The sequence below is a fragment of the Calonectris borealis genome, chromosome 9, assembly GCF_964195595.1.
Source record: "Calonectris borealis chromosome 9, bCalBor7.hap1.2, whole genome shotgun sequence".
NCBI lineage: Eukaryota > Metazoa > Chordata > Aves > Procellariiformes > Procellariidae > Calonectris > Calonectris borealis.
This window is the reverse complement of record NC_134320.1, coordinates 5,231,494-5,256,330: the sequence shown is the minus strand read 5'-3', so window position 1 is coordinate 5,256,330 and position 24,837 is coordinate 5,231,494. Positions and strand designations below refer to the sequence as shown.

Below are 24,837 nucleotides of genomic sequence, written 5' to 3'. Positions count from 1 at the left end.
CACGCTTCTCAAAAGCAACCCTCCTGCAGTGGAGCAGGTCCAGAAATGGACCTTTTGTGTGCAATGGGTGCAACAGCCAACACTCCTGAAAAACTGCCTGGAGGGAGACAGGGCCCTGGGACCTTTTCCACCACTGGCTCCAGCCACAGCTCAAAGCCGTGTCACCTGTAGTGACACATCACCCAAGAGCCTTGGGGCTGCTGGTACTCGATCGCAGCCTGCTGTCAGGTGGCTGCAATAATGGAACCCGTGATTCTCACCTGGTTTTCCAAGTGCAAAGTACTGGAGCCCATGTGGCACGCTCAGATGGCTGTGGCCACCTTTGTGTCTTCGAAGAGAGTGGGGGGCACATCCAGGACACCATGACCACCTTCTCCTGCTGCATCGGGAAGGGAAAGATCATCGTGCTCATCCTGAGGGATGTAAGCATGCTTCTCATTGAAAACCCAGGAGTGCAAATGAAATACTACCATGATTTTCTGAAAATGATGACTGGGAAGACACCCTGGAAGAAGCTCTGTTGAGGGTAAGCCTTTTGTTTCTTCTCCACTGCTCCTCACCCTTTGAAATCCCACTGCAGCACTCCTGCCAGCACCACTCACTTTAGGCCAGCCATGACCTGGGCAGCCCCTTGGCCTGGATGGGACCTCCAGTCCCACAAGCTCTCGCTCTGCCAGGCTCTTGCGATGTTCAGTGCCTCAGCCACACCAGGGATGCCCAAAGCCTGAGCTTTCAGCTCAGCAAGAACCAGTCCCTGCTCAAGCATCCTAATTGCTGCCCTCACAAAAAAGCTGGGTGGTTTATAATGTGGCATCATGTCTTTGCTGGGCAGCATGTGCTCGTTAGAAGGGTGGGCTAATGGTGATGAGAGAGCACTTGTGAGGGTTTCAGAGAGGCAGTGTCATCTTGTGGCAGTGGGCACAGAGGTCACCTCCCCAGCATCGCCTTCCCCAGCCCTGTGCTCCTCTGCTGCAGGTCCCAGGGGTGCTGGACTTGGTGATACCTTGCACAGCAACCGCAGCTTCCCTGACCTACTCCAGCTGCATCATCATCATCTTTCCAGAGTATGTGCATGGCCGCAGCCCTCGGCTGACCTCGCTGGCAGCTCGGGTCCGATCCGGCAGCGCTGTGCTGCTGGCGCTTGCCTGCACAGGCAGATGCTGGGGCCTGCTGCCTTCAAAGCAGTCGTTCCCAGCACCCTCCTTGGCTGCTCTTGCAACTACGCGTGGCATCACACAGGGCCCATGGGAGAGGGGCTGTCGGCTGTGTCCCTGGCATGCAGTCATGCCATTAGGCAGGCCTCATGGCCACGCAGAGGAATTCAAGTAACACTGTCTTTCTACCATGGCCTGGGCTGCTCTGCTGAGTAATGATGTTTCCTGGCATCCTCAGGCACAGTGTGCTCTGCTTTGGAAACCGATGGCCTTCACAGCATGGCCACAATGGCTCCGATGAGTTCTGCGTGCTGCAAAGGGGCTGTGGTGCCTTGGATCACGCTGATGTCTTCTTGCACCCAGGTTTGAACTGGAGCGTGTCCAAAAACCACCGCCCAGGGACCCCTGCAAGGGCCCAAGGAAGCCCACTGATGAAGGCAGGCAAAAGAAAGAAGAACCTCTGCCACCTCCCAGGTGGGAGGAGGACGGCGACGCAGCAGCTGGCTCCTTTCCACAGTGCGGGGAATTGACGCATGCCCATCTGATGAGGAAAATCCCCGGTGGTGATTGCAGAAAGGCTCCTTATAAGGGTATGCCACGGAAATGCTGAGCTGGGTGAACGCCAGTGCCAGGGAGGGCCCAAAAATCCCAGAAATTGTGGCTGCAGGAGAATCCAGAGGCCTTCCCCACACGGCCGGGGCGGACAGCGTCCGGGCAGTGCTCTCCGGCTGAGCTTTCTCCTTTCAGACTCCAGGAACCCAGCCTGACTGTGCCTCCTCGGGCCGGCAGAGCCTTTCTCCAGCCAAATGCCCTGAGACCTGGGCAAAGGAAGCGACAGGGCAGAGGAACGAGCCCGCGGGCAGCTGAGGCGTGTGTCGAATGGCAGGAGGGGACGCCATGCTCTTGCGCCCATGCTAGGGAGCCATCTCCCTTGGCCCCAGAGCCGGCACCTCTCTGGCAGGCTGTTACTGACGCAAGTTGATGGCAGGTGTGCGCAGGTTGGCTTCCCCTCCCTCCATGACGGAAGAAAAGCTCATCCCCATCTCTCACGGCTGATTCCTTACTGGCTGGCATTGCATTTCACACTGGTCCTGTTAGTCCATGCCCTGCTGCTGTGATAGTCCAGGTTCATCCTTGTGCCGCAAGCAGCAAATACCGGTCACAGGCTCCTTTTTGCATCGTGGCCAAAAAGAAAAGTGTTCAAGCAGCTCAGCCACATGCTTAATCCACAAGGAAGTGGCTGTTACCCGCGTCCAGCCCTGCAGCACCCGCCTGGCACTGGCTGATGTGGCGTTCCCATGGCCGGGTCCTTGGCCCCATCCCCTCCCACCCGGAACGCATGGCCGCGCACTTATGCGTAAGGTACTCTCTGCCCTGGCACCACACCAGTTTTACTGAAGTCCAGAAAGATTAGCGCTACCGTATCTGGCTGGCCGAGTGAATCATTTTCTGGGCTCTCAAAAGACACTTTTGTTGTAGGTGAGGGGCAGACGAGCTGGAGGTGATCAGATCAATATTGCGTCATTGCACCAGTATTACACCGAGCAGTAGCCTTCCTGTGAGGAAGACGAGGTTTTAGCTTCTTGTGAGAAGCTGCTATAGGGATAGGGACTGTACAAATCCAAAATTGTTTTACAACTGATCTGTGGGCTCTGAAATTGCCTTTAGCTGTTTAAATGCGACTCTCAGGATCCAGCAGGCACTAGGACCTGCCTGAAGCCTTTACGTCTGAGACTGTTCAGAGGGGATAAATATAGCACGGCCCAGCGCAGCCCATACATTGCTGGGGGAAGCAACCCACACCCGAGCCCCAGCGTCCCGCCGCACCAAGGCTGTGCTGCAGCTCGAATGCTGTGCGGAGGAGGCAATCTGGGAGCTCTGCAGCAGGGCAGTGGTGCTGGTGACGCTGCGACCTTGGCCGCCGATGCTCCAGCTCTGCAAGGTCACCGCCTCGCTGCTCATCAGCAACGCCAGGGCAGCCTGCAACGAGGACCTGCTCACGCGAGAGGGAGTCACCTTCTGCGTTAACGTCACCAGGCAGCAGCCGTTCCCCGGCCTCCAGCAGGTCCGGGGCATACGCGTACCTGTGTTCGATGATCCGGCTGAAGACCTGTATGGGTATTTTGAAGAGTGCAGTGACGCTATAGAAGAGACTGTGAAGAGCGGTGGGAAGTGCTTAGTTTACTGTAAAAATGGCCGCAGCCGATCAGCTGCCATTTGCACTGCTTATCTGATGAGACACCGAAACCTCCCACTCAAGGATGCCTTTGAGGTATTGTACTTACACCCAAACTTAATTTAGACATCTTTTGGGTAAGAAATGCAATACTTGTAATGAATAATGATGATTTCCCATAGAATTATTTTGGTGCTCTCGCCTGTTTATTAGCAGTTTTATAGATATTCAATACTTGAATAAAATTCCACTGTAAATTTTTTCACCCCCCACTTGGACAAATAAGCTTTCAACGTGAGGTTTCTGGGACAAATACAATTACAAATGCAAATAGGCTTTAAGCACTGGTAGCAAAATACGCAAAGTTGGTTGTTTTGTGAACGTTTTCCCTATTGTTTGCTTATTCATGATAAGTGAAGTTAGAGACAGAGACATAAAGCAAATGAGTGAAAAGGAAGCAAGGACATGCAGAAGTTGTTTTGCAGGATTTGCTCTTATCGCCTAAGTGACAGCTCAACACAGCAAAGAAACATCATCTGTTAGGCCTGCTAAAGAGCTAGGGACTAGCTAGCTACGAGTAATAGCATCTCAACTTTATTAGGAAGCCTGTCCAATACATGTGACTCATGCACTACGGTCTTTTAATCTTCACCCGTTTGGTAGGTGCATCATTAAAGTCTCTATTTTAGCCAACTGTTTCACTCAGTACTAGACAGAGGCGTGCAGAGAGATGACCAGGTTTCACTCTGTCTTAAAGATGAGCGGTGTCACCACTTGTGAAACATTCACATTTCCAGCAAATTCAACAGCTCCTTTTCATGTCTCACCCATGAATCTATTCTGCCACATGGACCATATGCCAGGAGGTCTTAGCAAGCACAGAATGAGGTCAGCTCACCAAAGTATCATCTCTTTATTATTCCACAGCAAAATCAAAACCAAAGTTAATATTCTCAAAAGTCTAAGAGGAAGAAATCCGTTTCCACAATACCTTCCCTTGCTTCTACAATGTCTCTCTTTTTTCCTAGACTGTGAAGACTGCCAGACCAGTAGCAGAACCCAATGCAGGATTTTGGTCTCAGCTGCAGAGATACGAAGAAGATTTGCAGATACCAAAGCAGTCTGATCTGCTGAGCAAAGGAGTTAAAAATAGCAATTTTTAAGATGTTTTAAAGAGAGTTAAGTGGCTTGCTACAGATTTAAAAAAAAAAACACTTCATATATCACCTATACATAAAATGCCTTACTCCCCAATCTGAGTTGATGGTTCATCAAATTCATTCAGAGCGTTACCATTGAAGGTGCATGGGAAAGGGGCAGATAAGCAGGGAGAAACAGCAGAAACAGACAATGGTTGGAAGGACTGTAAACAAACCAGTGAAAGGCATGGTATCTTCGGCGTTTATTTTCCCCTGAATGACGCTGAATACAATAACAATGTATTGAATGAATGACTGAGTTACTACATAGGGATTTTACTCTTGGTTTTTAATTAAACTTCCCAGTGACTTCACTAGAAGACCTGATGCCAGACCAAGGAAGTTCTGAATTTGTCGCTCCCCTACTGGATCATAATTTATGTTCATGAGCTGACGCAACCTTTGGTAGGAAACCAACAGTGGAACTGCTTAGTCACTGCTTGAGCTCTGCATTTTCCTTACATTCAAGTAGATCAAAATACCATCACAAAATTACCTAAAAATCCAGAGGACAGAATATATAGACGATAGTAAGGAGTTCAGCTCTCATCATGCAAGTTAAGTGCCTTTTAGGCTTTTGAAATTATTCTCCAAAATACCAAAGGGATGATTTTTAAAAGAGTAGTTGACAGTGGAGGGAGAAAGATGACAGTGGCAATCTAAAAGTAATCCTCACTCCTTTTAACTCTCCTTACTAAGCCTAGCAAGATCCATCAGTGCCCAATTCATGCCTTAATGTGTCAGTTTACAAGTCAGCTGTATTTGTATGCAAGCAACATGGCTAAATCATTTCTGCTAAGAAATTCCATGCAGGTTGCCCTGTGGAATTATCTATTGGGATATTAAGGAAGCTGCACAAAGCTTCTAAATCAGATTACAATTATGTTTATCATAAGACGTTAAAAGTAGAAACACCGATGTATTTTGTCGAACTGTCGAACAAATTAATACATTTGTAATTTAAAAGGGACAAGTTATGAAACCTGTGAACCTGCAGTGTGAAATTCCATTCCACGTTGCTCAAAGCATCAATATGAAGTAAAAAGTTAGCTCATCGTCATCTGTGTAAGTAAGTGCTCACACAAGGCAAACATATGCTCCCAGCAGTGGAGTAGTTTAAGGCAGAAATTCTAATGATGGAACAATGACGGAGAATAAAGCCACTGAGGAACTACATGAATGAGACAATTCACATGCAGTAGAAGTTCCCAAAGTTACAGATTGCTCAAAGTTAAAGTAGGATTATTTTAAAGGCTGAAAATATAGAAATAAAAATAAAAAATTGGGGCTATCATCTTCTTAGTTATCACAAGGCATTTTTGCACCAGATGCTTTCTCCACTCCCAGCTGTGTTTGGTTCATTCTGTATCGTTTATGTTTGGTATCTGCATTACAATCAATATGAAATTTTTTGCACATCTGCAGATTTGGAGATGAGTAGTTGTTAGGGAATTTTTTTGTAACTTTTATAAATCTTGACTATCATAGATAATAAGAATTTCAGTATAACATGAGACTTCAAGCTCACAGTATATAGACTATGTCCTTATTAATGGCCAGGATACCACTCATCAAAAAATCTGTTTCAGTCAGTCTGTGGAATAAAGTTTATTTCCTGTCAAAAGCTAAAGCTGCTAAACAAAAGTAGGAAGCTAAACATTAATGAAAACACAATACATTTCTAACTGTGAGGCGTATTAACTTGCAGTCAGCTACAGCATATCAGTTCCACATTTTTGAGTCAGCTGAAATAGAAACAGTTGCTCTTGATTGTCAGGATACACCCCACTCTGTGGTTAAATTTTACCAGGCTTCTCAGCACGCCGAAAACCTTCAGGCTGCAGGATTTCACATCACAGCGTTTTCTGTAGAAACCTATTTATATTTGAAAACCATTCCTGGAAAACCATTCCTATTTACATTGAAAACCATACCTCCTCCTTGTACTGCTCCAAATTAAGATGAAAGATTGCAACTTGGAACCGGAACCCTGGAAGTAGTTCACTTCTTTATTTCAGTTCATAACCTACTAACATTACAAGTGATGTAAAAGGTAAGTTTAGACATACTCCTTGTTGCTTATGACTGTCTCAGAGTTTTTGGTGTAAATGCGCTGCTGATGAGCTGCCTGGCCTGCTGAATATGCGTATTTGTTGCAACTGTAAATTAAGAAAAAAAAGATACAAAATAATAGGTATTACACACACGTCCAGAGTTTCAGATACTTAGAAAGTTACTCATTTAGGTCTGTACCCAACCCACTGATAGCACACACTTCACAAAGGTGCAGAAATTAGAGGCCTATTGGTCTCATCAGTCTTGTAATTAAGGGGAAAGAGATGGGCTCTTTGACAGGCAGCACAGCCATATCTCTCTTAACCAGGAACACACTCTGGATTCCTAACTCACGCGGGCATTTTAGTCAAGTCCCTAAAGCAGAAGAGAACCTACACCTTAATGCCTTTGTGCAAGCCGCAGTTTTTGATAGGAATCAAGATGATGAGAAAGGAAAACAGAAGTATCTTCAGCCAACCCCTTCAGCTGTCATTAGTTGTGTTGCACTTCTATTTCATACATCAGTTTTACCTGATTTTCAAGACATTTCAGGATATTTGGGATTTTGTATCAAAGTATGGTGAGCGAGATCTAAAGTCCAATGTGGCTGATGAAATATTATCATAAAACTTAAATGGTTTCAGATTAGGCAATGGAGTATCAGAGGAACACTCTCACTTATTAGGTGTTTTGACACAACTTTTCTAAGATTAAATACAGCAACAGTGAGCATGCTTCTTCCTTCCATATTATCATCTTCTCAGGCTTAGCCAGTTCAAGCCATCTGGGTTCTTCTGGGCAGTCATGGACCTCTGCTATTTCTGACAATTTCATCCCTCTCCTTCAGAAAGGGACCTTCTGTATGTGTGAATAATTTAAGATTGAAAAAAAAAATCCAGGAAAGGTTAAATATTGAGGCCAGGAATCTCGACTTTTTTGATTTGATGCGCAACAAGACATTTCCATAAGGAACAATAAAAAAATCATATGCGTCTAATGATCAACTGGATATGTTTTGGGAGCGAAATGCCATTACACTTTCTGCAAATTAAATGGCATTTGAATATTTTAATAGTAGTGAGTATTGCAGAAAAACTTGACTATAATACACTATATTCTTTGATATACTTTTATTTTGGCAATAGATAGTTTGCTCTTTCACTGCACATTTTCATCATGTATATCTTTGATCCATCAGCAGTACCCAGAATTATCAAATACTAGTTATAGGTGACCACTGATGGCAAAGTATCAACAAGTACAGTACACTATCTGGGAGGTACAAGTATTTGGTACAGCATCCCCCGCCATCACAAGTCTGTGACATGCCATACCACTGAATTAATAGGTACAATTTCCTGTTTGTACTTTATATAGCTACAGATTTATACCAGGCGGTGAGGGAGAGAGAGTAGTATGCAGATAGAAAATGGTATATAATTGACAGCTACTATTTCAACTGACAAATCCAAGATTACCTGTAATGCTGTTTTTTCTTCCCTTTGCATGAACAGGTCAATAAGATCCCACCAAGCGTATAAAGAACAGATCCAGCCCAGCCTAAGTACAGAGCATCTCCTAGTTCATACCTGAAACATGAAAGATTTTATGGAAACAGCATATAACAGGATCACAAAGCCATTATTTTAGACTGAGCCATAAGGTGCACAAATCATGCAAACAGACAAATTCTAGTCTGTCTAGAAATCAGCTAACTGATTTAACAGTTTAACAGATAACAGAGGAGAACAGATCTGGCTTTGTGTCTGTTCAGTAAAACTCTTACATGTATATTTAAGTGCTCTGCCAAATTAGTGACAGTACAGAAAGTACTGAGCAACATAATTAGCAATAAATACTTGCATATATTCAATAAATTGTTGATAATAAATGATAATAACATACCTTCTGTGCAGTCCACAACACTTATTTTGCTCTTGTATTGGCTGCGCCACTGAAGTCATTTTGTGAAACTGAATGATTCGGACCTTACTGTCTGTGTCATGAGAAAAGGCTAACCATAGAAATCAGTTTTCTACAGACATGACGCTGGATCACCTACAAGTAGCTATTTGTATAGGGCTAGTTTTCAAACTTACGTATCCTAAAGAATATTCAGCACTCTCTGTGGTTATATGGCTGAAATACATTTATGAATAGTCCCAGGTTGAAAAAGAATAGTTCTCCATTATACTGTACAAAACTATACCCTTCAGGAAACCCCCTAGTCCAGTCCAAGAAATTCACGGATAACGAATTTGACCCAAAGACTAGACACAATTGAGCCTGGGAAAGTCTGGAAGAGTTTCGCAAAAACAGGCAAACAAGTTTTTATATTGGGATAAAGACTATATCCACAATACGGCTGTACCTCTGTGGTCTGAGATAACTAATACAAGAGCAAAATAAGTGTCATGGACTGCGTAGAAGGTATACTGAAACCAGATATGTGTGTTTTCTTTCCACTTGTAAACACAAAATCATTATTTAAAAATGTCAAAGTTTCTGACTCCAGAATTAATTGCTAACGGGAAGGTTTCAGAAGTTTACACAGGTTGACTGCTCTCTGTGTTCCCATTGCGCAGTGGAGCCGCAAGATCTCCACTGTTTCAGGCGCCTTCCAAACACAGAGCAAGGAGACAATCATTATCGCAAAAAAACAGGAGTGCAAGTTGCTGGAGGAATACTAAGGAACAATCAGAGAGTGCTGACCAGTGCATGCAATCGTCTCTGCTCACTAGTCACCTATAGACAGGAATGATGTAGATGTCATACCAAAGGAAAGTATATAGGAGGGATCTGCTGAAGAACTCAGGCTGCCTTCACAGCTCTATGAGAAATTCCTCTGAAAATTAGTAGAGGTTAACTTTACTAATTTGCTGAAATGAGGCCAAAAAAAATGCAATCTGAAAAACCAGATTTGCCAGTCTCTTAAGAGTGAAGATCAATACTGGGCTGCAATTGAATTTAAACCTGTCTCACAGAGTCCAAGGAGCACAAACTTCCTCAAGAGCATGTCTGGCTTTACCAATGATCAAAGTTAATTCACTGGGAACTGCTTAGTGAATCGATAGTCTTAAACCTGAAGTTTAGATATTACAATAAAGATTTCTTTAGCTGTTGAATGCAAACAATCTGGTAACTGATTAACACGCATTGATGTTGAAGCCCCAAAGCTATACCAGGTAATTATAAAACTTGCTAACTATCCCACTAACTGAAATTCCTTATCAACAGTTGTTTCGGTCCTCTAACGTATTTATTACCCTTCATATAATTCTCTCAAGGGGATATAAAACAACAAAAAGTATTCATAAGTGCAATTTCTTTGTAAGCGCTTGTTTGAAAACACAAGGAAAACTGACAAACATCCAAAGCAATTGCTTAAAGTACTTTGATTCACAACAAAGCGCTTCACCTCTGACTTCCCTGAACTGATTTTCAGGAAGAAACTTACAAAACACTTCAAATATGATCCTAGCAACTAAAGATTTATAGTTTACTGATCTAAAAATTATATACTCGGTAGAGGTACTGGCAAATTATAAATGTCCCCTTTTCCCCAAACCAGCTCTCTCATGTTCCACAGACAGCATATTATGTTTCCCTCTCCCTTTTTCCCCATCTCTGAAGGAGAGGCCTAGTAACCTCCACCCTTGTTCCTCATTGTTAAACCTATTGACCTAGATAAGGTGCCATAAGTGGGCATTTGGATTTGAAGACTGTTGCTTTTATATCAGACAAGAATAAGGGCTTTTATACCTCAAAACTTGTTTGTGTGCAACTGTATGAGCTTATACTCCCACAAACTTTGCCTCATTTTAATTCATAAGGCAAACAAATGTTGAGCTGTTAATATATAGTGAAAAATATTTTTTTACTTCTTTAAGACGAGCAGCACACTTCAATGACGTTTCTCAGCTATCTGCAGGTCATTAGTACACAGTTCAAGCTGGTTTCTCTACGTTTTTTTATTTGCTTGTACATCTGAGGCATCGTATTCTAGCCATAGCTAGAATTTTGTATCTCTTTTGGTCTAGATGCCAAAGAAACTTAAGACTTTTACCTTTTCTTCTTCATAGCATTGAGATGTGCACTTCATCGAGTCTCACAAGAAAATGTAAAAAGTAGTACAGAAATCCCTCAGATGCGGGGTTGATATTCCCTACACATTCACTAAACCTTCCAGAAAAGAACTCTGCTCCCTTCCCACCAGCATCTCTGAGGTGAAAAGATTCCCTGAAGACAAATTTTTCCTCCTGTAGGACTGGATAATGGGATCCATCCAGGTTCTGAAACTCTGGAGCAGCTGAGGTTAGTGCAACTGTTTGTAACACATGATGGAGTTTGGTATGATGGATCTATTAACTTACTTGGTTCCGGCGTATAACTGGTCAAAAAATTGAGCAGTAACCATCGCAGCATACCAAGAAACAGCCACCATGGAGCAGAGACCTACCAGAAAAGTTTAAAAAGCACATAGGTAAATGATTCCTTTAATGGCAGTAAGAACTTTAAACCAAGAACAAGTGTTCATTTCATTTAGTCTAGCTGTGAAAGCAATACAAAGTATTGATAGCATTCTCTTTTCAGCCTCAATATTACCTCCTAAAATAAAGAGAAATCCTCCAGTGACAACAAACTTCATTTTTCCATCTTCATCGCTCAACCCAACGTTTGTGCACTTCAAACCAAGCAGCGACAGTACCGTAGCTATGAATCCCAAAAGGATGGAAGCAATCATCAAGGCACGGCATGCCTGAATATGAGCTGAGTAAGGCAGAAAACGAGAAAACAGATCAGGATCTATACAGAAATTAAATTAATCTTGTGCTGAAAAAATAAAAGTGATTAGAGGGAGTGACAAAATTAACAGGAGCAGTAAGGAGTGAATCTTGTCCAACTTTGTTACTTGGTTCAGAGAAGCATCAAAACCTGAGGGTGTTTAGCCTTGAAGTCAATCAGATTTCAGAGTTGAACTACGCTTACACTTTATAAGCTCAGTAAATCCTCTTGGGGCTTTAGTAAACCCTGAAAAATTATAGCAAGCCCTTCACAGCTTACATCTTTAAGTCCTGTGAAAATGCGTAGTGGTATATATGGTCATTTACAGGAGCCAAAATAAGTCTCCTACTCACAAGTCCTGGTGACTTCTTTGCACCTATACAGCTGAGCGCACAGGACACCTCTGAACTCCAGGTCCTAGCCAAGGTGTGCGGGGCTCTGGCACTACAGAGGAATTGGAAAAATGTCCTGGCTTTGCCACTTCCAGTGAGAGATGGGAAAGAAAGTGCTCGATTTAGCAGTGCACTTTAAACTCTGACTTGGGGACAAGTGGATCTGAGAGCTGCAGCACTCTTCCTCCCTAAGACAAACTCCCGCAGAGAGGTTACAGCTGGTGTGGGCATGTTAGGGAATCTGATATGCTGATGATTCTGCATCACTTAAGCTCCTGGACTTCACATTTAGGTATATCAATTGCACAAAAACCGGGACCAGATTATTAACCAGGCTAAGAAGGAAGGTCAGATGGGGATTTTGGGCTCCTTTAAAATGGCACCCTGGATTTGGCAAGTTCCAGGTCAAATGGCACTTTGGCACCTTTGTTACGAGATAAACATGCCAAATGTCACCAAACTGGCAGGTCTTGGCTGCTAACTTTATTGGACTCGATGATCTTAAAGGTCTTTTCTAACCTAAATGATTCTATGATTCTAACCACATATCAAAAGGGTCTGAACTGGACTGCATCTGGACAGTTGCATCATTGATGCTAGCAATCAGGCTCTTGCTTCCTGATCACCTCCATGTCCTCCATGGTAACCTGCTCTCTAGCTCTGTAGTGGAGTGAGCCCCTAACTCTCCAGACAACAAAAATCAGGCACAGAAACAGGAGGTGAAGTGATAGATTCACACTCAGATTCAGCAGGCTGTATAGCTTTATCTAGCTTAAGAATATGGGTCCTGCAAGCTTGAGAGTTACCAAAGAAAGTAATAAGCAGTCATGAGCTAAATACACAGAATTAAAGGATAACATCATTTGAGGAATTAACGTTTCATTAAGCACTAATTTTAAAATTTCCAGGGAAAAAAATACAGACAGTAATAAAAGTGGAAAGACCCCTCAAACTACCATTAACAGTTCAAGGTTTTTGCCTGCAGAAGATACTGTTAGGACAAGCACTCAACTCCAACGCTGCTTTCTAGTTTGGCATCTTACACCATGGCAGCAGGAATTACCCACAGCAGGGATCCAACAACTTACATTTCAGGACTTTGGGACTCCTGCAGTATTAGATGGGACTCCCCATATCTTTCCAGAACACACAAGCATACCCTCAGGCTAACTGCTTGCAAGCCAATGGCTGTATTATTTTAGCAGAAGAGATTTCATACCATATCCTCTTTGTACCACAATATGATAACCTCAACAGCCTTAACTGAGGAGCTTACTTCACAGTCCAGAAAGCTCAATTTTTTGTTGTCTTCATCTTAAAAATGAGTTTATTGAACAAGATACAAAGTCAGTTCATTGTAGCAGTCAATACTAATTGTAAGAAATTATCCCAAAATCCTGTCACTGGAAGAAACACCTACGGAACCTTAAAAAGAAGAAAAAAAAGAGTATAAAAAGCATTTGACAGCTAACTAATTGTTTTATATCAAATGTTTGATCTAGTTGTGATTAGATAGATAATGCTAGCTATACATAGTAGCCAATCATGGCTTCAATCTTATGCAATATTGCATTTAAAAAGGTCCTCACTTCAAACATTTGTGATTTGGGCTAATGGCTTGCTGAATTCAAAAGCTTTAAATCTGTTTAAAAGAACCAAGTCTGATATTTCCCATGCACAAAACAAAAACCACAGGTATACCACATAGCTCAGTTGCCAATAAGGAAACCTTCACAGAAAATTTTTATGGTCCTTCTGGTGAGAGGTAACAAAGACACTTTTGTTTTTTGTTTTGTTTCCCCTTCCCCCAATGCCTGGCATCTTCTGCTGCAGCAGTTTCAGCTAAGTTTCTAAACAGCAATTTGAAACACACCTAAACTGACTATGATAATTTTTAGTCTGCCTTGGCTCATATCTGCAAGTGCTACAGACATTTCTTGGAGGTCCCACTGTTTGCTCAGCCCTCATTGCTACCAACCCCACCTTCTTCCTCTTTCCTGGTTTGCCCAACTGTCCTCTCGACTTTTTCTACAATTCAGTGTCTTCTAACTTGTTTCTTTTTCAGTTCTCCTTTCTAAAACCTTTTTTTCTCTACAATTCTGCAAGATGCTTTTCCCTTCCCTTTCCCCCAGCCTCTACCCCTCAAATATACTGCCATCTCCTCAACAGCATAACCAATCTCCTCTTCAATAGATCATATTTAATCTTCACAAATTCACTTTCAGAGCCTGACTCATCTATTTTCTGTCTGGCCCCATTTTTTTCCTTCCTACTGACTCCATGTTGTTATCTGCAATTTTCCAGGAGCCTTGTCGTTGCTTTCCTTCCTTTCTCTTTCGCTTTAGCACATCTACTCATGATGCTCTTTCCCCCGCCCCCAATTTCTTTAAAACCCACTTTTCTCAGCAGCTCCAAGATGGACCCATTGCCCACATCTGCACACACAGGAGCTCTGTGACACCCTCAGAGGCAACCCACATGTAAATACATCAATGACAAGATGCTGCCTAGAGTCAGTGGCAGTAAGTTATGAACTAACCCTTGAAGTGGTTTGTACATGAACCAAATGCACACTCACATAAGCACTCTGCAGAGGATAACGTCCGCTGGAAATGATCCTGCTATTGCTGAGTCTAAGAAGTTTAAATAGGGTGATTTAATACACACAGGCATTTTAAAACCAATTGTTAGATAACACTGAAAGATGAAAAGAACAGATTACTCCCTAAATACTGGACACAGACAGTTTCAGAGAATTGCTATGCTAGTGTCAGAGCTGCTCAACAATGTCAGTTTATTTCAAAGTGAGAAAGTGAATTTAATACCTCATTCCCACTAATCCTATATTACACATTCTTCAGATTAAGAGTATCCTCCTACCTATTTAGTTTAGCCATCTCCTAGTGTAGATTCAACTAAGTAGGAAGGCATTTTTATTCTGGGATAAGAATCTATACACTGAATTATTCAAGATTAATAAAAACTAGCTTTACTGTCTATAAATGTGCTTACTATCCACACAATAGTGTCTTAGTTGAGCATTTGAAGACAATCCACAATTCTGCTGAAGACTGATATAGAGTGCAGGAGCCCGCAGACCTAAATTTCCTGATACTCAGAACGACATCCAACAAGACATTAGTTAACAAGTCCTGACAAGTATATTAGTTTATAACATATACTCATTGTATAACTTAAAATATAAGGTTATAATATGTATAACACATACTCATTATATTTCTTGCATTATCTACGATTTTCAGTCTCAACACACAAAAATCACTACCACTTCTTAGCTATAAATAGTATTTCTTATCTATTATATGAAAAAATTCCAGCGACAGTACATTGGCTATTAAGTATTACAAAAGAAGGCCTATACAATAATTCCAAATAAACATGGAACAGTCACAAGATGTGTTAAAAAATGTCTTCCTCTAATTCCTCCCACAAGATGCTAGAAAAGAGATTACACCATATTTAAAATGCCTATTAAAATAAATGCTTGATCAAACGATTTCATTTGCCTTATTTTATAGCCTTTCCTAATGTGCTTGACACATTCTGCTGCTTAAAAGATTTTTATTACTTCAACCCACAAAGTCCTTCTTGGCCAGTTATTTTCCAGTACTACCAGATGACTAAAACAAAAGCCTTACTACTATTTTCCAAAAAAATTTTAAGCAATATAAACAAGACTGCGCAAAGTCACATACCAGGCAGTGCAAGCATGGAGTCAAATTCTCTGCAGTTGGATACTCCAGTGCTGTCTTCTGCACAGCTCCTCCATAGGTTTTCAAACAACGTAGACGTTGTGATCACACTACCATGTACAGTGGAGACTTTCCAGTAATTATTCGGCAAAGTAGCTCCAATAATTGCCCACCCACCCAAGCACAAAAAAAACCCAACAATTTCCAACGCAGCAGTCATGCTTGTGCGTAGTAACAGTTAAATATCCCTATAATTAGATTACAATCAAGTGAAGCCTTTCAGAAGCCTCCTTGCTGTTTTATCTCTGGGTTTCACTCCAAAATGAGGCTACCTTTGCTCTTTGCTCTACCCCAGAGATAAGGCTTAAGAGTCCATGACAATAAGAAGTGGGAGCAGTTCATGATAAAGATATTAACATTTAAAAAAAAATTACAATATTAATTCTTTTTCTAATGGGAAGTGACAAAATGAGCCTATTCTTAGTCTCAGCCTAGAAAGTCCAGTCAGTATTCCTACAAAATATCTTGTAAGAGTGATAATATTGGCAAATATTTTATTTCTGTCTCTCCTCTGAAGTCAACTAGGGTTTACACAAGATTTCTAATTTTATTATTGATCTGAAATCAAAAAGTTTTACTGTGTTATTTTCTTGATGACTCAAGCATATAAAAGCTTGAGAACAGGAATTTTATTCTGTTCCTAGAAAATTTAGCACATTTTTCGGAGTTATGGTCATAAGTAATCCATAGCAACTGTACTGCCAGCTTCTTTCAGAAAGGTTAAGTCTGTGGATGAGTGGTTTCCATTAATATTTTACAGCCTATTGATCTACAGTTAAACAGTCTTAAAAATAGTCCCACTTACACTGGAATACAATTGTAATAATGTATGTTTCACAGAAATGAAATATAAGGGAATGAATGAGCCAGTGTGACAGATCTACCTCAAAAGGAATAAAATGATGAAGGAAAACAGCTATATGAAAAATAGTACATATCAGCTGATTGCATTTGTCAGAATATCTTAGTATTAAAAAAAAATCTATTCTAGGCGAAGTAGAAGTATGTTTACTTGCTTTTGCTCTTGACTAGACAAAATCATAGACTCAATTCACATCACCCACTAATGTTAATACTGTAAACTGCTTGAGTATCCAAACGGGGTTAACCATCTCTTGCAGTCATAACCTGCTCTTATCTCCAGGAAATGGAGTCAGAGTTTCTTCATAAAATAATCCTGCTATGACGCAACATGGTAACAGGTTCACGGCATTTACATAAAGACTACCAGAAGGATTAGCCATTGATAAAGTCACAACTTGCCCATAACAGATATCTGGGGTTCTTTTTTTTTAAAAATTCACTGGTCACTTTGAGCTGATGCTGTAGGTTGGTAGGCTCCGCTGCAAAAGGATACTACAGTGCCTCTGTGACATTTTTGCTCCCTGGGCAGCCAAGAGGATCATTGCCATTGATTTAAATAAGAACAGATTTGGCAGCACAGCCAGTGTGATCCTGTGCAGCTCTGTACTTGCAAACTTTTAGAGAAACTAAATGGTGTGTGGTAACAATTGATCTTCTTGGGTGACTTTTACAGAATTCCCTCCCTCTGCTAAGTCACTGCAATTTGAAAATGATGGCACAGTAAAATGAACACACTGTACCAGTATACTGGAGTATCTGCATCCCATTAAAAGCCCTTCAAAAAGTTTCAAATTAATTTATCCATACACAGGTGCTACCCTGGTGACCTCAGCAATCACTTCTGCTGACAGCACTTTCAAAGTTGAGTTTAGTTGGGACCTTGAATCAAGTGTCCCCAGATTTTATACTGCTGCCAAGGATAAAAAAAAAATTAAGAATTTCATTTTTAAAAAAAAACTCTTCCTAATTAAGAAAGCTATTTCAACAGGCAGTCATAAAGCACACATATAAACAGAAAAGATTAAACTACAGACCTGGAATGCATGAGTTTTTCCTATATGGCACCAGGCATTTTAATCATTCCCTTAACGAACTCACTCTTCAATGGTGTTGAAGAACATAGGATTATTCTTCACTAAATTTCGTAAACTATGGTTTGGTAAGTGATGGAAATAACAGCAAATGCTGCTCTGCAGGAGGCTCTGCATCAGCAGAGTAAACAAGTTAGTGTTGATAGCTTCACATCAACACCATCCACAACTTGGGAGTTTTCCTTCAGACTTGCTCTAACCTGGTCAGGCGAACTGAACACCCATCAACAGCTGGAAGTCGGGAGGTGAGTTCCGGGAGGTGAGTTCCCTGCTTTGCTTCATCCGTGAGGAAACCAATTTGCGCACTCCAAGACCACTCCGCAATGCAAACCAAGTGCAGTAAATGGGAATAACTGGAAAATTCACTACAAAACTGTACTCCTGATGTCAGTAAAATGATAACATTGATATGCCAAGATGTGACCATATATGACGATAGCAATATATGACGATAGAGAGAAATTGCTCCTAACCCCTCTGATATTCTCAGAACAGAGCATATTTGCATGTAATATGGTTGAGAAAAGGTTTACAGGCAGAAATAGTATTTTTTAAAATCAGATTGGCCAATACGGTTAGGAAAAAAATATTGAAAATATTAACCCCCTAAATGTTTGATCAACATGAGCTGTACCTTTTTGATCACTTCTGTAGATTTGTTTCAAAACCCAGGAATGCTGACTGAGCTCTGTAGAAAGAGAAACAGCCCTGTGACAGACAGCAATTACTCTCCAGGCAGCCACATGACCTGCCCGTCAGTTGGCATGAGGAACCCTGCACTGATTTTAGGGGACACACAGTTCTTTGAACAGCTGAAGGTGATCCACCAAGCCCTGCCAACCAGGGGTCTTCTCTTCCAATTATGGGGGCCACGGGAAGGGAGGGAAGAGAAGCCCCAGGGAGACGACTGCTTCAGTTCACCAGGAACTCTTCTGTTCCTGGGGAATATTTTCTTTCCATGTTAGGTGTAATGAAACTGCATTCAAAAAAAAGGAGGCTGTCCCACATTGACTCTGCTTGACTCCATAACAGGGCTGAAACATCTGTTTCTCCCTGTTACACAAGGCAAGGCAGAGCTGCCACACCATCGTAAGCACCCATGCCATCTTGCTACCACGTACGAGAGCTGAAGGATTGTTGGCCCCTTCTCATCACTCTAATTTCCAGAAATCATATCTAAGTTTCTAAATGAAACTTAGGCATCCTGGTATCTACATAGAGGAAGTCTTGGAGAGGAGCATTCTGATACTGGGTACCAGAACGGTATGAGAAGCTGACATTGTCTCTGACGTAATGAGTTGAGTTTTTAAAATCCTTGGAAGGATAAGATTAGCCTCCTTTTGAGGCTACAAATTCTGGCCTCATTACAGGATGCTGATACTTATTCTCAAACTGGCACCATCGTTATGAAAGCAGATGAGGCCACCAAAGTCAGGGCCCTGAGGAAGAACCACAAATATGCTGAATCTTGAGAGTTAACTCTTGAGAGATAACCTCTCACATTTTAGAGTTCTGCCTTACAGTTAGGCAGCTCTGACTTAGTGGAGTCCATGTCTGTGTCAAGAAAAGCAAGCGTTCATAGTCTGTGAGACATGGTATTTGTAAGTTTTGAGCACTGCGCATCGGGAATAAATCAGCTGGAAAGAGTCCAGACAGCAATGACAGTAATCAGGGATCTATAAAGCAGGGAAGGCTTGAAGAAATTGTTCCGTGATATAACTCATAAAGTGACTGCACAATACTGAAAGTTGTAAAAGAATAAACGCAAAGTTCTGTTTAAGACAGAAAGCTTAACAAAATACCTGTTTTCAAAGGCTATACTGTTATTGTTCTACAATCAGTTTTCTGAGGAAAGAACTAAAATGTCGGTCCTTCCTAGTCCTTTACCATAAAAAAGGTACTTACAGAAAGATATTTTAAAAATCCAGAATAATCCAAACAAATAATTTTCAGTCCCTACAAAGACAATTCTTCTTTTTCTATCTGCAGATAAACTACCCTGCTAGCATGGTCTACCTCGGAAAACACAAAAACATCAGTCACACAGACATATTTTAAGCTGGCTACCTCTGAGACATTCCAGAACAAATACACAGATTTAGCACAAAGCATCAAACTTGTTCTGGAATATCTATGAAGCCCTGTCCCACACCAAAGCACAAACAAGCACCAGTGCTCATTGACCTATGATCTGCTTGCAGTTAAGAATTAGGCCGAGTAAAAGGATACTACTGTTTCCAAAACACTAAAAAAAAAAAAAGAATCTTAGATTCATTGTATATCACCCATACCTCTATGCCACCACAACAGAGATGGCAATAAAGCCACAGCAGTTACTGAGCTGAATTGCAGGGTGAAGCATATGGATGTCACTGGGGCCCTTTAACCTGTCTGCAAGCACTACAGGACAAATCCTGTCCATAACAGACCCTCTGTGACAACCACAGTATATGCTGTCCAACCATACTAACACACTGTCCAGAAAGAAGGAATAAAACTACATCCCTGGATTTTATATACGTAAGCCACATGCACTTACTGTCTGAACTCAACATGTAGAGAAATTTCTTGCACTGTATTGATCCAAAAGCAGTCACTGCACAGTCCATCCAAAGACCTTCAGAAATCCAGTCTGTAGTAACTAGCACTGTTGTGGTGTCTGAAATTTTCCATCTGTTAGACATGGTAGTAAAAAGTAAAATCGTGAATCCTGCTGAAGCCAGCAGCAATGCACAAATTTGTAGAGAAGACGACGCCATTCCTCTGACAGAAGTTGTTTTCAAAGAAGCCTCCCAAAATTTCTGATCTTAGAAACCTGTTGAAAGAGTTTATAAATATACAGTATATGGAGTTATCTTTCCAGAAGCGTGACCTTTACGAAAACATCAAAAAGATGCCTATCTACAAAATAATTTATCACATAAAGGAATTGTAGAACTGGAATCTAAATCTCATTAAATAATTGGAATACTTAAATATTCTATTACATCTGGGCATTTTCTTAGGAATACTTTTATTACCATACATGTTTGGTAATATGTATTACCAAAAATACCAAAAGAGCAAAACCAGAGGACCCAACTGAGGAATTCTCTAATTTGAATTTGCCATGTTTCATTGTTCTTTACTTGTTTGCTAACTTAAAATTCTTTTAAAATTAAAACTATCAAATGCTTTAATAAATTATTCATCTCCCAATTACAATGCCTATCAATACAAATTTAAAACAAAATAAATTTTGATACTCACGTTTATGATATGTTTCTAACCTGTTTCATCTACTTTCCTGCTAGACACTAGTGTCAGCACTTTGTGAGGACCAGTTTGATCAAACAAGTGAAAGTTTCGTACTCTTTAGGACCTTTCTCCCCATTCTAAAAATCAAGGACCTGGGGCCAAAGCTCTGCCCAACTGTTGCATAAAGGCTCAGGCATGGCTTTTTGCTACAGAGAAGTTTCAGTGAAATGGATGACTCAAATAAGAAAATTACAACAAAATCACGTTAGTACCAAAGATTAACCTGGCAACCATTGGCATATAATTTGCTTTGTCAGTGCCATTGAGCTGCCCACGCATCATCAGACCTCCAAAGCAATACAGAAAAATATTATTACAATTTCCACAATGATTGTTTCACTTGAAACTTTTGTTGCACTTGTCACCAAGACACTGTTTCATGAAAGGAGGCCTGTGTCCATATAAGACAGGCAACCAATTGAAGACAGGATTTGTTTTAGAATGCAGCCCACACTGTGAAGGAATATGCAAGTTTTCTGCATTAAAAAAAAGAAAAGAAAAGAAAAGAAGAATTCAAGCCTCCTCATTCATTTTAAATTACTGCAACACTCGGAATTTGTTTGCACAAGGAAAGAAGGATTAAGTTTATTCCACTCTTAAAAATCTGTATATTCCACTATAAAAGTTTAATCACACATTAAGGAGGGAGCATTTCTCTCTCAAGTGATTGTGTAACCTCTTCAAAACACACATAACTGTCAACAGAGAATATCTGAAATAAATTATTAAATTAAGCAACAAATTCAAGCAGACTTCACACCACATGGGCAGGCCAATAATCCAAATAAATGTTTCTGCCTATTATACAGGTATGACCCGTGCAATCACAATTCATTCCTGGCAGTAAGGAAAACAAGATAAAACTATGTGCTCTGCACCATCACTATCGGTAGGACATATGTCAAAGTTATAAACACAAAATTCTCGTTAAAATACAATAATTTAAAATATTGTAAATTTCAAAGTGAGGAAGCTTGGAAACTAGGTTTCACAAATACAGAATAACAACCTTCCTCCACCCTGACCCAAATTCAATCATGTTATAGCAGGACTACAAATACCAGTGTAATAGTCCTTCTCCTACCCTTAAAACGACTGTCCCGTATTAATGCACCTGTTAGAGGTGATACAACATCCATGAGCTCCTCACTGTGGGTGAGTATTCCTCAACAGAAAGGTGCATGTGCAGTCTGAATCTAGATGGTGACATTTCAATTCAATACACAGGGAGATATAAAGTGGCAAGAAGAATAAACTTTGATAGCATGGTGCATGATGGACCAACTGAAAGGTGTTTTATTTTCCAGATCTTCTTAAGACAAGCATGCAAAGAAAACTTTTACTACTTAGAAAGCAAAGCATGCAGTGCTGGTATTTGAATCCTTAGGGGCCAGGGAGTGGGTCTGGTGTCTCAGTGAGGATTGGGAACCCAGCGATGGGTCACATATCAATAGGCCGCACAAGGCAGGAGAAAGAAAGAGCCCTAGAGCCCCTCCTGAAATGAATGTCTCCAGTGGGTAAAACAAGGGCCAGTGAAAAAAAAAAAAGAGGGTGTGTGTTTATTTGTTTAAACAAATCCATTTTCTTTATATTCTTTATATTTCCCTGGCAGCATTTAACCCCTGCAATCAGTGATCAGTGCAGACAGACACCCTTCCAGTGGATCACATTAACAAACAAAACTGTTTGTGATTTCAGACATGCCCCGAGGCAGGCCAGACCTCCCTGGCTCCTGGCCGAAGGAGGTCCAGCAGCCCTGGACAGCTCTGCAACCACTTTGCTGCTGTTGTTCCTCCTCTCTTTGTCTTCCTCTGCCCCAAGGAGCCACTCTCACTCATCCCTTCCTGACCCTGCTGCTACCACACAAAACCCATGGGACAGGCCAGGCGTTAACTTATTCCCTCTGGGCCACCAGTCATGCACAAGACTGCAGTCCCCATGCGATGGCGGTGCTGATTTCTTACCACTCCTGTAGTTTTAACAATAAAAGTAATGCCACCAAAATGTGTTGCTTGAACAGGGTAAGAGTTCGCTAACAGAAACCACCTGCAAAAGAGCAGTTTTCAAAAGCAAACAGCTTGTTACTTCCACCGACACCACATCCATCCTCCTCTTTCAACCTGTACCACGTACACCCTATCCTTCAGGGCTTGATTGTACTAGCTGCCATACACTGTCACTGTTTATAGATTTGAGATGACGGCACAACTAATAGCAAGTATGTTTTGCAACTGTCCAAAGGAGAATGACCATAAACCAAAACCAAATAAAAACATAAAGCCCAGAGCACCATCCCTCGCAAACTGCACACATAGGCTATATACAACTAAAAACCGTCACGTGATAAAAACAAGCCCTGGGGGAGCAAAAAGATCACCTTAACATTAAAAACAGCACAGCCAACATATATGTGGTTTCAATACAGGACAGGAAGGGTTAACAAAGAAAAATATTTAAGTCACTTAAACAAACAAATCACTCCTGATAAGGTCTCTGGAAGCAAAAACGAGTGATAAAAGTGTCTAAACTGGAAAATTAAAAAACTCTTCTACTTCTTTTTCATTTTGTTACATGGAAAAACAGAGACAGACCATTGATTCCAACACTGGTTTCACTTACATATGTATATATACATTTTTAACATCAGCAATATATGGCTTTGAACCTGCTAATCGTTTCTTAGTTCAAGCAAATTCTGAGACTGACCCATGGCCACCAATGCAATCAGAAAGAGATAAAATGCAGATTTAAATACAGTACTATACCACTTAGAGCAGTCTCTCACCACAACCTTACAGAGGTTTCCTCAGGTCAGTCTAGCCTTGAGTTGAGAAGGCAAATTCTTTCACTCCTTTTAAAAAAAAAAAAAAAAAGAGGGACAATATTAATTCATTTCCTCTCCACTTCCAAATGATTTGTAACTGTGCTCTTGAAGTTGCTGTAACTTATTAATAGTCTAATCAGGCTTATAGCCACTTGTAATTACAATATACAGATCATTCTCATCTTACTATTAACTTTCTCTTCACACACTGGACTACAGAATAATTTGGGTTGCAAGGGACCACATTGAAGCCAACCTCCTGCTAAAGCACAACTTCAACTGGGTTGAAGGTTGTTGGGTCAGGTTGCCCAAGCCTTGTCAGGTCACAACAGAATGGCCTCCAGGCTGGAGACGGCACAACCCCTCTTCTGTGGAGTGTGTTCCTCACACCCATGCAGAACTTTTCCTGCTGCAACACGTGGCTGCTGCTTCTCGTCTCCCCATGCACCTCCGAGATAAACCCGTTTATTCAGCTGCTTGATTTTGGCAGATTTGCACTCTGATCTCTGGAGGCCCAGGCATGACTGGCCTGTACGCCGCTTGGCTGTCCCATTAGTATCGCCACAGCAAAATAGATAACCAGAAAGGTGCATGGAACTTCTTGAAACTTACCAATTACAAGTTATTTTCAAAGCAAACACACCCATTTTCTTTTTTCATTTAATCTCAGGAGGGTGTCGGTGTGTACAGCACCGGCTGGGCAGCTATTACTCTCTGCCCGCGCAACGCCTCACCAGCCCTGCAGGGAGCCGCCCGGCCACACCGCTGCCATGAAGATCTCGCCAGGAAGAGGAGCACGGTGCCAGAGACTGGGAGCCCCGGCGGCAGCAAGGGGACCGCCGACCCGGGCGAGGGAGAGTGTGGTCAAGAGGCCTGAGGAGGCTGTGGGGCAGGAGCAGCAGCCTTGCGCCTGGTCAGCCACACGCAGCCCTTTGCTGGTGCAGCCCGATGGTGAGGCGAGGTGAGGCAGGGCAGAGGGGCGAGGTAAGGAGAGGTGGTGAGGTGTGGTGAGGAGCCACACGGCGGAGCAAGGCAAGGCAAGGCTGAGACAGCAGCCCCAGCCTCCTCCCTGCCTCCTGGGCTGCTGCAGGCTGAGCTCCAGGCTAGGAGGAGACAGGCTCTGTCTATTCCAGAAGGCTTCTGGAGAAAGGAATACAGTAAAACCATGGAAGCCCCTTACTACACGGCGCCAACACTGCTCGCCAAGGGCTGCCACACTCATCATGG

The 24,837-nt window shown here is 41.9% G+C and overlaps 2 protein-coding genes across 5 annotated transcripts; one reads left to right on the top strand and one right to left on the bottom strand.

The window, feature by feature from the left end:
- The first annotated feature begins 2,925 nt into the window (after positions 1–2,925).
- Positions 2,926–6,582, top strand: DUSP28 (dual specificity phosphatase 28). The gene is made up of 2 exons (XM_075158094.1): positions 2,926–3,426; positions 4,359–6,582. Exons 1-2 carry the CDS (start codon positions 3,079–3,081, stop codon positions 4,491–4,493), a joined length of 483 nt encoding a protein of 160 aa, XP_075014195.1. The 5' UTR covers positions 2,926–3,078; the 3' UTR covers positions 4,494–6,582.
- On the bottom strand, positions 6,123–24,819 carry LOC142085777 (claudin-15-like). Of its 4 annotated transcripts, XM_075158092.1 has the most exons (8): positions 24,223–24,819; positions 23,552–23,637; positions 20,029–20,162; positions 18,124–18,177; positions 11,190–11,354; positions 10,958–11,039; positions 8,063–8,173; positions 6,123–6,688 (listed from the first exon to the last, which is right to left on the bottom strand). In XM_075158092.1, exons 3-8 carry the CDS (start codon positions 20,096–20,098, stop codon positions 6,589–6,591), a joined length of 582 nt encoding a protein of 193 aa, XP_075014193.1. In that variant the 5' UTR covers positions 20,099–20,162; positions 23,552–23,637; positions 24,223–24,819; the 3' UTR covers positions 6,123–6,588. The 4 variants fall into 4 exon arrangements, with proteins under 4 accessions (XP_075014193.1, XP_075014190.1, XP_075014194.1 ...); XM_075158089.1 differs by lacking the exons at positions 23,552–23,637; positions 24,223–24,819 and adding an exon at positions 20,739–20,838 and having other exon boundaries at positions 20,029–20,304; XM_075158093.1 differs by lacking the exons at positions 23,552–23,637; positions 24,223–24,819 and adding an exon at positions 20,739–20,833.
- Positions 24,820–24,837: the final 18 nt, after the last annotated feature.